Source organism: Colletes latitarsis, chromosome 4 (genome assembly GCF_051014445.1).
Source record: "Colletes latitarsis isolate SP2378_abdomen chromosome 4, iyColLati1, whole genome shotgun sequence".
Classification (NCBI taxonomy): domain Eukaryota; kingdom Metazoa; phylum Arthropoda; class Insecta; order Hymenoptera; family Colletidae; genus Colletes; species Colletes latitarsis.
Window position 1 is genome coordinate 25,701,624 of NC_135137.1, and position 22,007 is coordinate 25,723,630.

At 33.4% G+C, this 22,007-nt stretch overlaps 1 protein-coding gene across 1 annotated transcript; it reads left to right on the plus strand.

The window, feature by feature from the left end:
- Window positions 1–3,483: 3,483 nt before the first annotated feature.
- Window positions 3,484–6,793, plus strand: LOC143341213 (uncharacterized). The gene is made up of 5 exons (XM_076763945.1): window positions 3,484–3,872; window positions 4,039–4,727; window positions 5,223–5,318; window positions 5,373–5,677; window positions 5,804–6,793. The coding sequence occupies exons 1-5, from the start codon at window positions 3,484–3,486 to the stop codon at window positions 6,791–6,793; spliced, it is 2,469 nt and encodes an 822-aa protein (XP_076620060.1).
- The last annotated feature ends 15,214 nt before the right edge of the window (window positions 6,794–22,007 follow it).

Genomic DNA, 22,007 nt, shown 5'->3' on the forward strand with positions numbered 1-22,007 from the left:
CATTCAACAGACATAGTACTTTGCCAATCGATGTCGGATGAATCAGACACAGAATCAGACTAGTTTCATGTAAGTGCAGTACTTCATTATACAGTCTCATTCTATAATTATGTATAAATAAAACATACAATGACAAAATGTATTTATGTGTTTTTCAGAGCATAACATATTCAAATATTGCAAAATAATTCATTAAAACCAATTTTCTGTACGATATATCTATAAAGAAGTATAGTTTCGAGGAGCCCCCCCCCCCCCTCATAGTATTTCGCATGACAGCTGATAGCTTAGTTTTCCTAAGGTTAAGTATCCCTCAAAGAATATTTAATTTTATTATAGTTTTTTTTTTAATTCAAGAAAAATAGGTAAAATTTGGGGATTTATCGATGAGGCTTTTTTAACAAATTATGCCTTAAACGTACCATATGTATTTATGATATTATACAATTTTGTTTATAATTTTTGTATTATATAGAAGTTGATGAATTATGAAATGACAGTCTGGTTGGTGAGAGTCAGAATAGGGCAAGACGGTACACCCTCAACTTTTCCAAAAAAAGACAATGTATTTACGTCATCTTGCCAAAACTGAAATTTAATATAATAATAATGTACATAACAAAAGTTTTTTTTAAATGTCGTATAGCAGTCCACTGACAGATAATATTTAAAAATTATAAAATATCACTTAAAAGTTGTTTATATATTTCATAGTATAATAAATTCTTCGCCGGTTAGTAGCTAAACTGTTAATAGATGTTTAAATAGTCTCCATAATAAGCAGAATTGAGACCAAACACTTAGCAAACACGATACAAAAGGAAATTTAGGATTTAATATAATCTGAAAAAGAAAACGTATAGAGAGTTGTACATGAGACGAAACGGTATATTTTGTATTTCTCTCACAACCAACAAACTTTACTTTTCATCGCTTGGATTAAAAGCTAGTGACAGGTAAAATAATTTTGGTATTTAATAAATTAAACTTTTTAATTGCACGATATTCTCTGAGATACCTTAATATATTTTGCTGAAGTAGAACCAAAGTATAAATATTCAAAACGGCTGCCTCTTATTTTTTACATGGAGTGTTCCGTCACTTATGATATAACTAGACTGGGACTGATTTTTAATGAAAAAAATTAGTTGAAACGAAAGAATAAAGTTTTTCCATATAAAGCTTCATTTTTGAGAAAATCGAATTTGAAAGTTCCACATTAATGCAAGTAAAAATAGTAATGAATAGACATGCCAGCTAAATCATAATTCAATCGCACGCATATTCGACAAATTTTCAAATGAAATTATTTCAAAAATAAAGCATTACACAAACAAATTTTATTCCACATTTTTTACTTATATTTTCATGAGGAATCACCTTTTGCTCACAGAACAACCTGTATAAATAAAATTCTAACTTTGTAATTGTAAAACTTTTAAGCAAATTCAGTTTAGAAGTATAGTTTGTAGAGTATCTAAACTTAATTCAATATTTAAAAAATTTTTGTCTGTTCGTTCCGAGTTAACTTAAAATCTATTGAACTGATTTTGATTAAATCTTCTGTTTAACCATTCTGTTCTACATTCGTCAGGGAACAGAATAGGTTATTTATTATCACATCTGTACTCAATGGGGCCAAATACGAAACAATTATAAATAAAACTTAATTGTGCCTGTGTGTATGTCTCTCTGTCGTCAACTACAAAATGCACGATATCTCTCTTATACTTGCTTTCACAGCAGAAGCACTTATAAAAGTATTTGTTGAATATTGGATTTAGAAACTTTTATGTTGAGTATAAATTTTCGATATAATCGATAATGGCCCAGATATCAATCTGACTCTTTCTATCATTAATACTTTAAGAGGGTAAGTAGTAGTAGAGACCAGCCCTTAAAATGAAAAACTTTCTATAACAGAAAGTATTAAAATACTCTTTGTGTTTAAATAATATATCCTACTCCAAACGACATCGGGTGATCGAACTATTTATATTGTATAAATAATATCATAACTTTGTTTATAATTCTATCATTTTTATTGTATAGTATCTAGCCTAGATCAGCCATTTATAGAATTTTGTCTGTCTGTATAATTGTTACAACGTAATTTGAAAATGGTTTAACATATTTCAATAAAATATTTCGTATAATATAGACATCCTTCCAACTCACAAAATAGGCTATTTAGCTATTATTTCTCTTATCTTTAATAAATCTATATATTTAATTTTAACCGTTTAGTCGAAACTGACAACTAAAAGCTACTATTACATGCATAAATGTACTACTTAACACGTTATGTCAACTGAGTTATATCATGAGCGTTCAAAATCAGTCACGGTTAGAGAAATCCTTGTTACCTTCTGATTAAAAAGTTATTAATCATGCAAACTTTTAGTCTATACCCGAACCAGTGATCCCGTAATGGCCACTAGCTGAGAGAAGGGTCGATGAATTATTATCTGTAACGATGGCAAGAATAAATGACCGAGATAATTTGATTAGCAATGGGAATCGTAACGACGAAGTAATCGCGAAATTAGTGAATTACTAGATCGAACGACTGTGTTGTTGTTAATTTTATTGCGAAAACGTTGCGTAATGGATTTTAAAACACTGACTTTTGCTTTTGCATGACTACCTATTTGCTAAATCAGTGTTTATTTCTTTGGAAGACAAATTATAGACACGGACGAAATTAAAAAAAAGGGCTTGAAATCAGAAAATGGTAGAAACTTTTCATTCTTTCACTGAGATTTTTTTGAGCGTTGAGTTGGTTAGCAATAATAATAAAGTAGCTCCATTAACTACAAGGCTATTAGTCATGATATAGTAAAATATAAATTGATGGTTGGTAACTATATATTGACGAGTGACTCTCATAGGTTGGCATCGTCTCGTGGACGATCGATAAACAATCGAACGTCTAGTGCGAAAAAAGCCGTTACCGATTTGGTGTGGTAAACAGTTGTGAGGGACTCCCATGCGAGAAAGCACGTGTACATTTTAAGACCTTTATATGTTATTCTTATCATTGTTATAATAAATATATTAACAGAAAGAAGTGAGTGCATTTATTCCAACAATCTTGGTAGCACAGCGTGGTTGGATCATACGGAAGTCTTGTTAAAGGAAAGGAATATGGAAAAATCGTTGCCGTGTATTCCGTTGTTAACGGGTTCAAATTACCTTGTGTGGGCTATGAAAATGGAAGCCATTCTTTGCCTAAAGAAGCTGGATGGCGTGCTTCAGCAAGACAAGCCAGAGGGATCAGCGACACAAAAAGAGAGAACCGAATGGGAATCGAAAAATCAGCAGGTAGTAGCATACATTCGGTTACATTTGTCTGACGAGCAAGCTCTGCAATTCGCAACGGAAAAGGACGCACGACAATTATGGGGGAAAATAAAAAATGCCGACGCAGGAATGGCGGAAGATTAAAGAATCGACGCCGAAAACGATTTAAAGTATCTACGCATGGGAGACAAAGAAACAGTGAGTGATTACATTGCTCGAGCACATGGCATCGCGACAAAATGTGCTTCGCTCGAACTACAGGTAACGCCACGCGAACTCGCCTATTATACGGTTAGAGGTATTAACAACCAGTATAAAGATATGCGTGAAATTTTGAAAACGCAACGTGATAAAACAATAGAAGAAATTCAGGAGGTATTGAAAGAAAGAGAGAATGAAGTGATGCGAAGAGACAGTTACCGAAAGGACACAGAGGGGGCGGCCTATTCAAATTCGAAGGGTTGTTATGAGTGCGGACGAATGAGACATATGGCCAAATCATGCTGGTATCGAAGGAACGAGAAGCATGCAAGACAACACGAACACAACCAGAACAGGGGAAAACCAAGGTACATATATGGTCAACACGAAGAGGAACGAATACGTTAAGAAGGGGTCAGCCAATAATATTATGAGAGGCGATGACGACCATGATAAGGTATATGCGTTTAATATAGTCGATTCTGCGAGCGAAGGTAATGTACAATGCGTAAACAATTCGTGGTTATTCGATAGCGGTGCGTCTAACCATATGGTCAATGAATTAAAATGGTTTATTGGCATAGATTTTCAGATTGGAGAACTCAGTCAAGCTGGAGAGAACTCTGAATTAAGATATGAGGGTGTCGGCACCGTCAAAATGAAAGTACGGCAGGATGCGAACAAAGACGTCACAATAATCATGAATGATGTTCTTTACGTTCCAAAACTTAGAGAAAAATTACTATCGACCACGACATTCATGTCGAAAGGCTATACTATTGTACAAAAAGGGAATATGATCACCGTATATGATCAACAAGGTAATCAGGTTATATGTGGCGAACTGAACGATAAACGCGTAAAATTTTTAGCAAACGCTTGCGTTGATATGAAATCGGAACCATTGTCATATAATGTAGAGAGAACGACAAATAATAGCTTTAGAATTTGGTGTAAGTGTCTAGGGCACGTTAATAATGAGTATTTAACAAAAATGTATGAGGAAGAAATGGTCGAAGGTATTCGTAAGCTTCCTTTCGATGAAAACTTTGTTTGCGATAGCTGTAATCTTGGAAAATTAAATTGGAAACCGCATAAAATAATCACGCGAAATCAAAGTAAATCGCCGTTAGAGTTACTGCATGCAGATATTTGTGGGCCAATGCCGATTCCTTCGCTGAGTGGATCACGATATATGATGATTTTCGTAGACGATTATTCCGGTATGTACTTTACATACTTTATAAAATACAAAAGTGAAGTATTAGATATATTCAGGTTATTTAAAGAGAAATACGAAAATTTAATTGGTACAAAAATTAAACGAATACGAACCGATAATGGCCGCGAATTTGTGAACAGGGAAGTAGATCATTTTCTGGAAATAAACGGGATCTTACATGAGAAAACAATCCCCTACAACCTCGAAAGCAATGGGAAGGCCGAAAGTCAAATAGAACAATTCTTGAGCGTGCAAAAATTTTATTGCACGATAGTGAACTACCAACTGAATTTTGGGCGGAGGCAGCAGCGTACAGTAGTCACGTCAGCAACATCACGCCTTGGAAAAACAAATCTAGAACACCGTTCGAATTATTTTTTAAGATGAGACCTAATATTAGTTATTTAAGAATCTTTGGTTGTGTTGCGTATTTCCATATACCGAAACAGAAACGCAATAAATTAGGAATTGCCTGATAAAGTTCGAATAATAATAGGTTCCTCTAGGGACAGGCGGGGATACAGGATTTATGATCCGGAGATTAAGCAAGTCATAGAAGAAAGGTCCGTTAAGTTTAATGAATTAGATTTAGGTAAAAAATTTTTGGAAAGGGGAAACTATAAAGAAATATATAATTACGAATAAGGTAGGGTAGTGCCGAATGATGAAACAGAAATCGGCTTGGATAGGGAAGAAACAACAGATGAGTACGCGGATGTTAATGAAATTGCGGAAAACAATTCCGGCCAAGATATAGAAGAGTTTAGCACAGATAGATTAGATCGCGGAACAGATTGCGGAAACGTAAACGTGTCAGGGACGAGAGATAGACCTAAAGGGTCGACGCGAGAGGTAATCGAATTCAAAAGTAATTTACGTAGAATTGAGGAACGGAGAAAGGATGAACAAGAGAACTTACGTAGGTCGGAAAGAATCAGAAACCGAAATCAGGTAAATTCAATTGAAGAAATTAAAATACCGGTCAATTATTTCGAAGCAACACAAAGCTTAGATTGGTATAAGTGGGAAAGAGCGATGTTAAACGAAATAGATTCAATAGAGAAACGTTCCGTATAGGAGGTGGTTAACAAGACAAGTAACGAAAGAATTGTCAAAAGTAAATGGGTATTCACCTTAAAAAATAATGACAAACAGAATATCCGGTTTAAAGCACGATTAGTAGCCACTGGTTATAATCAAATTAAATATCGAGATTATAATGAGTCCTATTCGCCGATGATACCAATAGAGGCATGGCGTTTAATGATGTGTGTAGCTGTAAAGCTAAATTGGCATTTTCGACTGTTCGACGTAAAGGCCGCCTATTTGCATGGGGACATCAAAGAAACGGTATATCTTAGTCTACTCCCAGAATTTGAAAAAGGGCATGGTGAAGGGGAAGTCTTAAAACTAAAAAGGAGCATCTACGGACTCCCACAATCAGGAAGGAATTGGTATATTAATTTTAAGAACACTCTTCTAGGGATAGGATTCAAACAACTAATGTCAGAGAACTGCATATTTTTCTTAAGACAAGATAACGACGATATTGTTATGGCCATATACGTCGACGATTTTACAATTTTTTATAATAATAAAGGGGTATGCAACTCTATAGTATCACGACTCAAGGAATCGTATGAGATCACTGAAACGACGGATACGAATGTCTTTTTAAACATAAAAATTGAACGTTTTAAAACAGGAATCGGACTGTCGCAAGCAAAGTACAACGAAAAATTATTGGTTAAGCACAATATGAACGACTGTAATATAGTTACTACACCCATAGTGCCAGGGGAAGACAAAGCATTCGAACCAACAAAAGATAGTATTGAACAAGGAATGTATCAGGAGTTAATTGGAGAATTGTTATATCTGTCAAGTCGAACTAGGCCAGACATTGCGTTCGTTGTATCATATTTATCACAATACAATAGTCGACTTGAGAAGAGACATCTTGTATTAGTTAAGAAAGTGTTGCGATATCTATGTGGTACGAAAGATAAACCGCTGTTTTACGGTACAACTCATGGCGTTTTAAAGGGCTATGCAGACGCGAGTTAGGGTAACGGGGAAGGAGGAAAATCCTTCTCAGGGGGAGCGATATTAATTGGTGATTCTCTACTTACGTGGCGATCTAACAAACAAAAAAGCGTTGGCCTTTCGACATGTGTCGTTGAATTGTTCGTATGCCCCGAGACGGTGAAAGATATTAATTGGGTTAAGAATATCTTAACTGAAATGAGTCTCCAAATGTTTTATCGTAGTCCCATAACTCTACTTTGCGATAATAGAGCAGCTATCGATTGCATAGGTAATAATCGCTCTTCGAGTGAAACTAGACACGTTAACTTAAAATTCCATTTTGTGCGAGACGAATTAGAGAAAGGAGAGCTCGAGATTAAACATGTGGACACGAAACATATGATTGCGGATTTCTTAACTAAAGCTGTAACACGTGAAAAACTCAGCTGGTCATTGCATGAGATTAATTTGCTAGATATAAAAATGTAATTACTAAGATATAATGCTATCATTGTCACTCGTAGAGGGAGAATGATGGTTGGTAACTATATATTGACGAGTGACTCCCATAGGTTGGCATCGTCTCGTGGACGATCGATAAACAATCGAACGTCTGGCGTGAAAAAAGCCGTTGCCGACGTGGCGTGGCAAACAGTTGCGAGGGACCCCCATACGAGAAAACATGTGTACATTTTAAAACCTTTATATGTTATTCTTATCATTGTTATAATAAATATATTAACAGAAAGAAGTGAGTGCATTTATTCCAACATAAATTATTACACAAAAACAATATATACAACAAATCAAATTTCAATTATCGTTGACCATTCCTATATTCTAAGTTGATCTAAGTAATTCAATAAAATTATTCTTATAATCATGTGATTTATTATTAAACGTATATCGTAAGCATCGAATCAATTTTGTAATTTCTTGATCTTATTCTTATTACAACAATGTGTTGCTTCCATTTGAAATCAGTACAAGTATTCATATTGTAAAAGTTATATTATACATAGTAGATAGGTTAATACATGGTGTTCGGCCACCCCTGGGAAAAATTTTAATGAGAGATTCTAGATGCCAAAATAAGACGAAATTCAAGAGTACTAATTTGTTGCTGAAGGCTTCATTAAAAACTTATTAACGTTTAAAGTTCCGCCCGTACTAAATTTTTTTCTAGAAAGTGGGTAGGGTTTCGAGGGTAGGTCTATTCATCAAAAATGATTGAAATTAACCCCCGCAATCGAAAATAATTTTTCCAGAACGATTTGAAATTTTTTTTTTCACCGAAAAATTTAGGCACCTACCCCCTATTGATTTTTCTTAAAAATTCGTTTTTCATTTTTAATAAATTTGTTTGACGTCCTACGGAAATTTTGTTTAGTACTTTTTTTTTAGGTATCCATGAGCTCTACTTCTATACTAAATTTCATTGAGATACATTCACTATTGTAGAAGTTATGGACGTTTGAAGATTGGGCCATTTTTATGAGGTTTCTCTCACTTCACGGTGTTAAGCAACAACTTTTTCAATATTATTAGAATTTCTAAATATTCTCGACTAAAATACGCGTTGTTTGTATTTTGGAAAATTAAAATCCTCCAATTCGTTCCGGAGTTATGACATTTTAAAGATACGTATGAAATTTCAGGGAAGTATATCTGGCCTCACATTAGATTTTCGGTAAAGAATTTTTTTCTCGAAAGTGCGTAGGATTTCGGGGTATGTCTATTCACCAAAAATGCTTGTAATTTACCTCTGTAACTAAATATGATTCTTTTAATATGATTTGAAATTTTTTTATTTCGTCTAAAAATTTCAGTACATACTCGAATTTTTTTCTCGAAAGTGGGTAGGATTTTAGGGGTATGTGCATTCACCAAAAATGATTGTAATTAACCCGTAACCAAAAATAATTTTTTCAGAATAGTTTGAAATTTTTTAATAACATTTTAACGAAACCTCAGTCAAGAAATTGATATTCTTGATTTTTGTCTTATTTTGGCCTCTAGAATCTCCCTTTAAAATGTTTCCCAAGGTTAGCCGAACACCCTGTATAGTAATAGATTTGCTTTATATGTTCTCTACATTAGATTTTATTTTGTGTCTATACATATAATAATCCAATGTATGTAGGTACTTGTCAGTATCAGAAGGTGTGTTGCGTACAAAATGGTAATCTGAGTTTGACGTCGATATAAGTTTGACTGCAAGATCAATCACGTAGGGAATCCAATTAACAAATTGTTTTACTTGAGTTAATTATCTAATTATATAGTTTCTGTATGAATATATTTATAGGAATGTTATTTTTAATGTCCTGACTTCTTTTGACAATTGAAACGGAATTGGAAAAGATTGTGATATTTATCGATGAATTTTAGAACTACAAAGAATACATACGTTTCAGCTGGTGTAATATTATTTAATGGACTGTGATTGCACATTTAGAGTATTATTTCTAGAAGATATATCAGAAGTTGGGATTTTTGTGACACAGTGTTAGAAATAGGAAATTCTACTCGTTGGAAGATAATTTTTTTTCTCCAATTAATTTGAAATGATAGGTCGATAGCTGGGTTTTTCAGTATCCATGGAAATGCTCTGTGAGTACTAAATTTTTCCATGCTAGACCATATTTTAGTTGATTAAAATAGTTGCTGACTCTGCAGTGGAGAGTATTAGTGACAGATTTATAGATAACTTTAAATTGAAATGTTAGGATGTGATCACTGTAGATGATAATATTGATAAAAATGGATGCTCTTATACATACTTTGTGGTAAATAATTCTCTTCTATAAACCAACGATGATTTGCTAACTTGAATTAAACGACTACCAATACAATTTGTATAAAAGGATCTCGCGACTACATATGTCCTGCATTATGAATTATTTCAAACTTCTTTAATGTTGTTGATTTATCTAAATTACGTATTGTAAACGCATAATTTAACTTAGAATGAATTAACATTGTATATACAGGGTGTTCGCTACACCTGGGAAAAATTTTAATAGGAGATTCTAGAGGCCAAAATAAAACGAAAATCAAGTGTATCAATTTATTGATGGAGGCTTCGTTAAAAAGTTATTAACAATTAAATTCGAAAATTTCAAATCATTCTGGAAAAATTATTTTCGGCTGCGGGAGTCAATTACAATCATTTTTGGTCATTAGACATACCCTCGAAATCCTATCCACTTTTGAGAAAAAAATTCGAGAATGTCTAAAATTTTTCGACAAAATTAAAAAATTTCAAATTGTTTTGAAAAAATTGTTTTCGGTTGCAGAGGTCAATTGTAATCATTTTTGGTCAACAGACATACCACCGAATTCCTAACCACTTTCGAGAAAAAAATTCATCACCGAAAATTTCATGTCTGCCCATAGCGTCGATTTGTTTCACTGAAATTTGATGCGTATCTTTAAAACATCATAACTTCTGAACGGATTGGACGATTTTAATGTTTAAAAAAGCAAACTACGCGTATTTTGATGGAGAATATGTACAAATCGCAAAAATATTCGAAAAGTTGGTCCTTGACCTCGCAAAATGAGAAAAACCCCATAAAAATGATCCAATTTTCAAACAGCCAGAACTCCTACAATTGTGAATATATTTCAATGAAACTTTTTTCTGAAGTAGAGCTCATAGGTACCTACAAAAAAGTGTTAGACAACTTTTCTATAGGGCACCAAACAAAATTATTAAAAATGAAAAATGAATTTTTAAGAAAAATCGACAGGGGGTAGATGCCTAAATTTTTCGGCGAAAAAAAAAAATTTCAAATCGTTCTGAAAAAATTATTTTCGGTTGCGGGAGTCAATTACAATCATTTTTGGTCATTACACATACCCCATACATTTATGTAATTTATCTAATGCTAATTATACAGTTTCACGAGCAGAGTTAAATAACTTCCCTTTGCATACGATGGTGATATCGTTAGCAAATACTCTCGCAATTACTGGAGGATGAATATCTTTGTAAACCTTATTGATTTTACTGAATTTCTCGTGATAGCTATATTTGATAGTCTAAATTTAATTAAAACCTGTTTCAGATAATTTGCACGTCCTACATCTAAAATATAATTAAAAAAAATGAAGTCTTATACGATACAAATATATTTTTTAAACATAATCAAACAAACGAAACAGTTTTCTTTTTAAATATTTGATTATGGTAATGTTAAATTAGCATACTATACAATGAAACATTTATGTATCGTTCACATATTAGTATTGTTAGATTTTATTATAGAGAAAGTAATATATTTAATGAACTTATAAAATACCTTGTATTGGATTAAAAGAAGATTGTATTCGATAAGAATGTCTTTCAATGTATAAATTAACAATTAAATGGAATGTATTACTGGTGACACAACTACATCTTTAGCATTTTAACCCTAAGAGCGCAATCATGTCTCCAATAAATTGCATAATTTGTTTCGGGTTTGAAACTTCAAAATAAGAGAGTTACATGCAAAACACTATTTGCTAAATTAGTGTGCAATAAATCTAGAATTTTACACAAATTTCGCAGTCGCATATACTTCTGTTTATGCTTCAATAACTTTGTACATTGTGGTGTAATACATATGGTAATTTTTGGACGGAAATATCTCTAAAGAGTAGCACTGTCTTGAAGTTCGCTAAAAGTTTCAAGGATTTATACAAGCAACCCGATTACGTAACCATTTTTGCATACTATTAAGAATGGAAATGTGAAGTTTGAAATGGAACGTCATACAATTTGCATTGCTTGCGAACGTTTGAATTTGACATTGTGCTTTCAGTATTTCTTTTTCAATGTATGAAGTATAGAGAGATTTATGCAAGATGTTTCAGACTTTAATGACCAAAATCAGAATTATACATCAGTATTTTATGGGCCTAAATGACAAAAAAAAATATTATATAAGTATACATAGATCCTTGAAAGCTTTATAAATATGTTACGACAAAAATACGGAATATAAAGTGAACAGTATTGGAATTGCGACTACTGTAAAACAATGTAAGCATAGATTAACAATTATACTTAAACATTTTATGTTCACAATCTGAAATCTTCTAAGGTAGGATGATACTTATAGTATTGCCATTTTTGATTTTATTGACAATTGTCAAAAGTTATATACATGTTATAAATATTTTAACAAAATGTATAAAATATTTAGAAGACTATATTCATTTAGGATACATGTCTTTTGGATAATACACTGATAATAAATCCTATAAAAAATGTCAATCAAATAATTGAATTGTATTAGAACAATTGAACTATCAACGGACAAAAGTTTGGAAATAAAGTCTAAAGATAACTAGAATAATTTATGTAAATTTTGATTAAAAATTGAAGAAGAAATATCCCACTCTAAATGTAAAAGAAATAAAATTGTTACTTTCATTTACAATTTATTTGGCTAAAAGTGGACTTTCAATATTGTTTGCTATAAAACATAAATTCAGCTCAACAATGAGAATAGCGTTAACTAACTACTGAAGTAAGAATCAGTAAATTAATTGAAAATAAGCAATAATAATAAAGTCACTAAATATTATCTTGTATTATTTTGTTCATAGTTTATGTAACAGTTTTTAATAAATATAACTCAAATTACTTTAGTGATTTTTCTAATTTTTAAGTAACTTATCACATTTTAAATCGTTACAAAATCTTACATTTTTCCATAGTTAAATTTAAATAATACAAAATGACATTAAAATATCTGTTACAAATCAAAGTTCATCTGAACTGTTCTTAATAAAAATGTATTGAATGATACTTCTCACACATACAAGTTGCCGTCAAATATGCATACTTTTATTAATTTACATAATATGCGACGATTCTAGTCGATCAGCTTTTTAAAATTTTCGCATTAATAACATGTGAGCCGCGGTACTATTATAAACAAATACGTTGCACCACATGGTAAAAAACTTGAGAAATGTCGGACTGTTCAAAAAATAAACAAAAAGTTGTTTTACGTATGTTATGAAAAAGAGATATGCTAAGAACATAGTTTAATATTTTTACATATAATCATTACTTTGAAAAAAAGCAATAAACGATAAATGGTAATATTATTATAAAATATAAGTTTTCTATATTCTTTCTTATTATTAATATAAATATTATTTAAACAAAAAAAATCACTTTTATGAAGTAGTAGTGCATTTCTAATTACTAGATTTTAATTTAAAAACGTAGTGTATGATTAAGTTTTATAAAACACCATGCTTGTATTATTTTACTATTCGTGGTGTGGCACGCAACCGTCAACACGATTTTATGGACACTTTCAATGGACTGACGAAAAAATGTTTTAGATAAAAGTTGGTCAATTTCGGGTTAACTACAAATTGTAATATAAAAATTTTTAAAAACAATGTTGTTGTATTATTTTTTAAATTTATATACTAAAGAAGTTTGAATTCTTCCGATATAAATGTATAAAACAAAATGTAAATAACATAGAAATAACAACAAAATTTACAATATTATAGTAGAGTATAGCCTGTAGAATGAAATTATCTATGAACAATGAATATTAAATTTATGTTATATGGTAATAAAAAAAAACTCGAATTGACAAATTATATTACGATCTATTAATTCAATTCTAACAAAAAGAATTGTTATCTTTTATTTTTTATTTTTATTTTCTAATTTTTACAGTGAAAACATATTTTTTTATTATATTATCTGAAACAAATTTTAAAGTTAAAAATGCATTTATAATACGACGTATTATTATATTTAAAAAAAATGGTTAACACAGAAAAATGTTTTTTCGGAACATACATATAAAAATACTTATAGAGAAGTGATTAAAATAATATATTGTATTATAAAGGCAAATTTAACTTTAAAATTTGTATAAGATAGTATACAGTAAGTACATTTAACACGGTAAAGATTAAAGAAACAAGAATTAAAAGATGGAAGAAGATAACAATAAGAAAAGAAAAACAGTTTTATTCGTTTTCTGAATTCCAAATTCAGGCCAACGTCGTAGTAAACAAGTACCTACTTTACCGCTGTCCTCATAAGATCTTCGTAGGTAGTTGTTTCATATAATGAAGTTATGAGATACAAACAAAGTTTAAATTAAAATATTTCAAAACCGGAAGTCCACTCTGAAGAAACCTATGAAACTTTTATAGTGCTATATGAGTATTGCAATTTCTGCATAGTCCGATTCCAAAGGTGATTTCCATATCCATGCCTTCCACTTTTAAGTTAAAACTTACACAAATATAGTAAACTTTTCCACTACAAGATAAATTAGCGATGTTTCTCAAGAACTTGTTAAAAACAAATTAACATATCAATGCATATTTCTTCTTGCATATTTAAAACAATATATTAAATTCTAGAACAATGTAAAGGGGAATCATTTTATACAAAAATTATAAGTTGTTCTGTGAAATATATTCTGTTTTTGCTAAATTTGTCAATTTTTTACAAACAAGAAGTTTTACCGTGTGATTATGTTTGAAACATTAATACAACAATTACTTATCCAAGAGATTTTAATAACGATTAGAATAATTCCTTACGTGTAGCAAATTATGAAAACTATTGTAGTCTTTACAAATTTGATATTCATTAAACATATTTTCGATCGTGATGTCGATCACCTTCAGTAAATGGTAGTTTAAAAGTATAAATAATTGTAAAACATTAAAAGAGAAATACTAACTTAACATAACTCTTTCTTTTTAAGAGAAACTTCTTTTTAATTCATATTCTTGTTGGAAAGTTTAAAGTTCTTCCTCCATTAATGTATTACTTTTTATATTATAATTGATAATTAGTTGAAATTGAAAAATTAACCCTGAAATTTGTTAAGGTGAAATTATTACATTAAGAACTTAAGATAAAGAACCAAAAAGAAGACAACACTTTTAACTCGTCATCAGCCTTCACAAGTAACTTTAAGTATAAAAAATCAAGGACGCTAATACAACGAATAATAATACTCTACCTAAAACCAATAACGTTTACAATTATCAGAAATTAACATTTATCATCAAATGTCACCATTGCGGTAAACAAGGATACAAAACGAAGTCAATGCTGGAATCGAAAATCTGCATTTCATGCAAACATGGGTGAAGCAGAGAAACAAATTGCCTTACCAGCATAATCCATGTCATACATAACCAATGAAAGCCAAGCGGTTATGGCAAGTGTAAAAAGATTACTTGATTTGAGTGCAACTGATCATTTAATAAATGATTTAAAAATTCTTACTAATATTAGAGAACGTAAAAAGCCTGTAAAAATATGTCTTGCGAAAGATAAAGAATTCGTAGTTGCTGATAGGCTAGGAAACCTAGTTGGAAATCTAAGTAATGGAAAAATTGTAGTAATTAAAAGCATTCTGTATGTTAGAGAGTTGAGATGCAATTTTGAAAGTGATTCTTCAAAAAGATAGAGCTATCATTCAAAAGAACTCTATTACTATAGCATATGTCATTAAAGATAAAAGCATGTTTGTAATTAGTTTTACTAGGGTAACAGACGCAAATGTTTGTACTAGCTGTTAAGAATAACTGAAAATCGATAAGGTAGTACGCGATCTACGTTAATATGTACGCAGGTAAACAGACGCGTGACATCTATTGTCTTGAGACAAATGTATCTACCATGTATGTTTATACATATACAGGGTGTTCGGCCACCCCTGGGAAAAATTTTAATAGAGGATTCTAGAGGCCAAAATAAGACGAAAATCAAGAATACCAATTTGTCGATGGAGGCTTCGTTAAAAAGTTATTAACAATTAAATTCAAAAATTTCAAATCGTTCTGGAAAAATTATTTTTGGTTGTGAGGGTCAATTACAATCATTTTTGGTGAATACATATACTTCCGAAATCCTATCCACATTCGAGAAAAAAATTCGAGTAAGTGTTGAAAGTTTTGGGTGAAAAAAAAGACTTTCGCATCGTCTTGGAAAAATTATTTTTAGTTGCAGGAGTCAATTGCAAGCATTTTTGGTCAACAAACATACCCCCGAAATCCTATTCAGTTTCGAGAAAAAAATTCATTACCGAAAATTTAATTTCTGACCATAGCGTCGATATGTTTCACTGAAATTCCATGCGTATCTTTAAAACATCATAACTTCTGAACGGATTGGTCGATTTTAATGTTTAAAAAAGCAAACTACGCGTATTTTAGTGGAGAATATGTACAAATCGCAAAAATATTCGAAAAGTTGATCCTTGACCCCGCAAAATGAGAAAAACCCCATAAAAATGGTCCAATTTTCAAACAGCCAGAACTCCTACAATTGTGAATATATTTCAATGAAACTTTTTTCTGAAGTAGAGCTCATAGGTACCTACAAAAAAGTATTAGACAACTTTTCTATAGAGTGTCAAACAAAATTACTAAAAATGAAAAACGAATTTTTAAGAAAAATCGACGAGGAATAGGTGGCCAAATTTTTCGGCGAAAAAAAAAATTTTGAATCGTTTAAAAAAAATTATTTTCGGTTGCAGGGGTTAATTACAATCATTTTTAGTCAATAGACATACCCCCGAAATCTTGTGCATTTTCGAGAAAAAAATTCAGTACGGTCGGAACTTTAAACGTTAATAACTGTTTAACGAAGTCTTCATCAACAAATTGGTATTCTTGATTTTCGTGTTATTTTTACCTTTAGAATCACCCATTAAAATTTTTCCCAGGAATGGCCGAACACCCTGTATGTATATGTATGTATGTATATAAATATGAATCGCGTTGTGAGGAATGTTCTAGATGAAAAGTGTGAACTTTGTCGAAGTGATAAAGTAATTTGTAATATTCTGTTAGTCATCTAAAATAAAAACCCTAATATAAAATTAACATTAGCAAAAGCGAAGAGCAGGTAATTTTATGGTATAAGCAGCTAGGCTGTCGAGGAAAAAAAACTCATTAATGTTAGTTGAAAACAATAAATGTGAAACTGAATACAAAAATCAACAATGAAGATGCGTGTGACATATGTATACAAAGTAAAATCACAGGATTACCCTTAAATCAAAATTCTACTATTAAAGCAAAGAGATCTTTGAAATTCTTTGATAATGATATTAGTGGGCCAATAATACTTGCAACATACGATAACAAGAACTACTTTCTCACAATGCTAAGCATGCATAATTACGTTTCTGCATAAAACACTGCAATTAACCGTGAGCTACCAAAAGCAGCCCCTCGATGGGCTGTGACATAGCTGCTTTAGTACACTCCGTGACAAAAAGATAGCACACTGTACGAGTAGAAGATTCTATAACTTTTGGAACAATATATTGCATTGCTTTTGATGTTTGTAATGTCTTATAATAATAGCAAATTATATAAGTATATTCCAAAATATTTATTGCGAAAAGAATAAATTTTATTTTACAATATTGAAAAACAATGAAAAATCGGTGTGTCAAAATGATAGCATATATCTCTTAAACGACTTATTATCTATACAAATATGTTATTTTAATATTTCGTTGCTCCACCTTTTGTTTGTGTAACAACCAGGAAGCAAGCAAGCAGTAAGCTAGTTAATAAACGGTTTGGTAGAGATTTAAATACTTTTTTAACAAACTGTTTACTTAAAGATCTCCAATTTTCCTTAATACAGTTCTCTAATTTCTGAACGGTCCGAAATTGTTTTCCCTTAGCACATCCTAATTTTGATAAATGTGTCCAACAATTTTAAATAATGTTCAAATCTGTTAATCTGGCTGGTCATCCTAAAACTTGAATATTTTGCTGTGTAAAGTACTGTTTCACAATTCTTGTCGTACGTACACTTGCATTATCTTGTTGAAAAATAGTTTGTACCCTTAATTTTTATAGCATGTTTTCCAGCTGTTCATCTATTAACGTAATTTAATTAGAACTTTTCATTTTTCCATTTATAAACTTAATTTCAATTTTTCCATAGTATCCAATTCTAGCTCACACCATTACTCCTCCACCACTTGCTTATCGATGATTTAAAATTTGTGGTTCTTCATGCAAATCGTGAAAATAAGATCGATATCCATCTGATCCAACTAAAAAAGTAAATTTTTTTTCGTCACTAAAAATTACTTTTCGTCATTTCTTCTTCCAGTGGATATGTTCTTCTGCAAACTGTGAACGTATGTTTCTTTTTTGTTCTTTAATTCATGTTTTACGTCGTATCGACCTTCGGGTCATTAGCGACGGTTTGGTGCTGGGTTCTCTTCTTTTGGTGTGGTTATATTTTGTGGTAGATGTTGGTTTCTTTTAGATATTTCAGGGTATTTTCTATGTACATGTTTCTGTGACATCAAAGCTGTAGGTGATATTATCTTGTACTATTTTTGTTGTATTTTCTACATTTGTATAGTAGATGGTTGGTCGTTATGATTTCGTTGCATAGGTTACAGGTTGGCGGTTCGGTTTTTTCCATTAGATGTGTTTCATTTATATTTAAGAGGAGTCACTTTCTATTTCCGATAACCAGTTTGTGTTTTGTTTTCTTTGTGGGTCTTGAATTAACATAGCAGTCGGCTTATATTGTTTTTTATGCTTCGCTCTTTCAGCAGAGGGCGAATTTTTTGTAGGATTTGTGCCAAGGCTAGAGTATTGGTCGTATATTCTTTTGATAATTCTATTGGGTTTGGTGCTTCGATTGCCCATAATCCTCCCCCAAACAACCAAACCATCCCAAGCATCGAACCAACACAGAACATACGCAAACGTTACCGCTAACACCACTCCTAACACAAAAAACACGAACCAGCCCGACCTCTCCAACCTCTTCTCCAAGATGCAAGCCATCAATGAGATGTTAGACATCACCAGTATGGGAGCCGCCTTGGACTTCCTTTATAATAAACTAGCATCCTATCAGACGAAAGTCCAGAAACTACAAGTCTTTTTAGAAGCCGCAAAGCTTATAAATGGCTAACCTGCCTTCAAAAATAATCCTATGGAACGCTACCAGCATCCTCAACAAAATCCAAGAACTCCAACTCTTCCTAGAACATCATCAAATCCAAATAGCCCTCATCTCAGAAACCTAGTTAAAGCCTACTGACTCCATACGCCTCACCAGATACAACATTATCAGAAACGACCGTCCAACCCCAAAAGGAGGAGTAGCAATTATAATACACCAGAGCATAAAATACGAACCACTTCCACTACCGTTCCTAGATAACGTAGAAGCCATATTCATCCAACTCTCCAATAACCCTAAAACACTTTACGCAACAGGACCTCAACACACTAACCGCACACAAGCAAAAATTCATAGTAGGGGGTGACTTTAACGCCAAACACACCTGCTGCAACAACACATATTGCACATAGCGACACATACTCCCACAAGCAACCTCGGGTCAAACCCACAAACATAGATATCTTCCTGACAAATTTCCCACACTACACAGAATGCTACCCCATCCATGACCTCCCCTTCAACCACCTCTCAATCATCCTCAAACACAACACCAACAGCATGAACTTCACAAACTGCTCAATCTCCACCACCAACTGGCACTAATTTCATAACCAGGGAAGCAACTATCCCATCAACGTTCACCTAGACACCACACAGGACATAGACCAGGAAATTACCAAAATTCAAAATTCAATTCGACGCAACCACAACAGAGCAACCACCACCACCCACGTTTACCCCAAAACCATTAAACCAGACCCAGAACTCATTAATCTCATCAAACTCTGAAACAGATACAGGCACAAATACCAGAATACTGCTAACCCTCCGTACAGATACCTCAAAAACACTCTCACAAGCCAAATAAAGTCAAAGATCCGAGACCTCAAAAACTCCTGGAACCACAAGCTCTCCCAAATCGAAGCCGCTCCCACCACTCCATGGACGACTTACAAAGCCCTGAAAAATAATAAATTCACCATACCACCTCTCGTAGATAACAACACCAAAGCTGAACTACTAGCCAAGACATTTCACCTACCACCTCCCCATTCTAACAATGCCCGCACAGACCAGGAAGTCGACACCGCACAGAACTCCTCGCACAGAACCTTGCCGCCTCCAACACCACTCCACTCAACCCAGAATTCATCACCCCTCAACTAGTCCTCAGACTCATAAGGAATTTAAAACACAACAAACCCCCAAAACACGACAAAATCCTCAACCAACTCAAAAACCTACCCAATCGAATGATCCTACAATTATACTACATCCTCAAGCAATCCTATAACCTGGCCTACTTCCCCAATGCCTGGAAAATAACAAAAATCATACCCTTCCCCAAACCAGGAAAAGCCCACACTAATCCAAACAACTACAGACCTATCAACCTCCTGAGCTTCCTAGGTAAAATCCTAGAAAAAATCATTCTCATGCAATTTAAAACCCACCTTACAGAAAACAAGTCCCTAATTCCGGAACAAGCTTTCGGGCCAAACACTACACCATCCACCAAGCACTCAGATTGCAGGAAGATATTGCACTAGAAGTGAACAAGAGCAGATTGGTGGCTCTAGTCCTACTAGACCTCCAAAAGGCCTTCGACTCTGTCTGGCACAATGGACTCCTGCTTAAACTACAACACATAAATCTTCCCAAACACCTAATCAAGATAACACAAAGCTTCCTATCTAACAGAACAATGACAATAAATTACAACGGTACGAAATCCACATCTAGAACACTGCAGGTTGGGGCCCCTCAAGGGTCAGTCCTCGGTCCCATACTATTTAACATATATATAAATGACATCCCCAAAAACCACAATACCAAACTAGTCCTCTACGCAGACGACACTGCAGTCTACTCCTTCTCATGGGCTCCAAATCAAGCGGTAAAATACGCTCAAGATCACCTAAATAGCATCCTTCAATTCACACAGATCTGGAAGCTTACCAGAAACCCTTCCAAAACAGAAGCAATCCTCTTCACCCATAAACGGAATCCCAACCCTACCAACATCTCCGTAGACAACTAACCCATTCCCTGGTCCAACAAAGTGAAATACCTGGGAATCTGGTTTGATGCAAAACTAAAATGGCAACATAATACGCACGATCGAGCCTGCAAAGGTATTGGAGTCCTCCGCACACTCTATCCCCTCATATCCAGAAACAGTCCACTCCCCACCTCCCTTAAACTCCGCCTATATAAAACCTGCGTACGCCCAATCGTAACATACGGCGTCGAAATTTGGTGCACAGCAGCCAAAATGCACGTTTCCAAGATTTAGGTAATACAAAATAAGTATCTTCGCATCATACTAAACAAACCGCTATCACTAGATAATCGCCACACAACTGCTTCGTTGCATGAGGAAGCAAAAATAGATTATATTCGCGAGCATGTCATGAAGCTGGCCGCTGCAGCTCAAACCTCCAACCCCCAACATCCAAATCCCCTGGTAGCTACTCTAGGGTACTACGATCCCGTTACCATGCCACTAAAGACACGGATAAAAACACCCAGACTCATCCTAAACTAACAATCCCCACCACCATACTCATCGTACGATGAATGGAAACGAGGTTTTTGGAACTTTTCCCTCGAACCCGAACACAAGAAAAACCACAACCCTACACTGACATAAATATTTCTAGGCACCAATATCCATCTTAAATGCAGGTTATAGAGTCCCAACCCCAGGTACTGCGACCAATCAGGAGAAATAACAAAGAAAAGAAAAAAAAACTTCCCAATATCCCAGCCGTCTAAAGCAGGGCCTGTTAGGAAGGTTTACTAATGAGTCCGCTAGCAGGCCCGGACGAAACGCGCCCCCTCCTTTCTTTTTCTGTCTTCCTACGAAATTCTCCAAGTTCCTACCCGCAGCAAAGCAGCGCCACGATACCATTAACTGATTGCAATATTATTGCTTGATCTTCAGTTGGAGTGTACTCTTGTTTCGTAACGTTTGCGTATAAGGTTCTAGGTATGGTTATATTGTTTTTTTTTTTGGCGATATTGTTATTTTCCATTGGAATATATTGGCTTGTGTCGGTTTGGGCAAGGCTACTACATAATTTCAAAAGTTTTGTCACTGTATTGGTTTTCGTCCTGCAGCATGGTGATACGTACAGTGCACACATACACAAGTCGAGGTTTAATGTAGTGGTATTATGGTACCACCACTGTTGTCAAACAGCACTCACTAACACTGCGTATTTACGGCACACGTCAACGGTACGAGCTAGAAGTAAACACGTTCTATCGCATCGACTGTCGAAACGAGACTCCATG

Bases quoted from the DNA above. Each gene is read 5' to 3' on its own strand.
- LOC143341213 (XM_076763945.1), top strand. From the start codon at position 3,484: ATGGGAGACAAAGAAACAGTGAGTGATTACATTGCTCGAGCACATGGC. The intron at 5,319-5,372 runs GTAAAAAATTTT...ATTACGAATAAG, and splicing joins GTTTAATGAATTAGATTTAG to GTAGGGTAGTGCCGAATGAT. The intron at 5,678-5,803 runs GTAAATTCAATT...CGTTCCGTATAG, and splicing joins GAATCAGAAACCGAAATCAG to GAGGTGGTTAACAAGACAAG.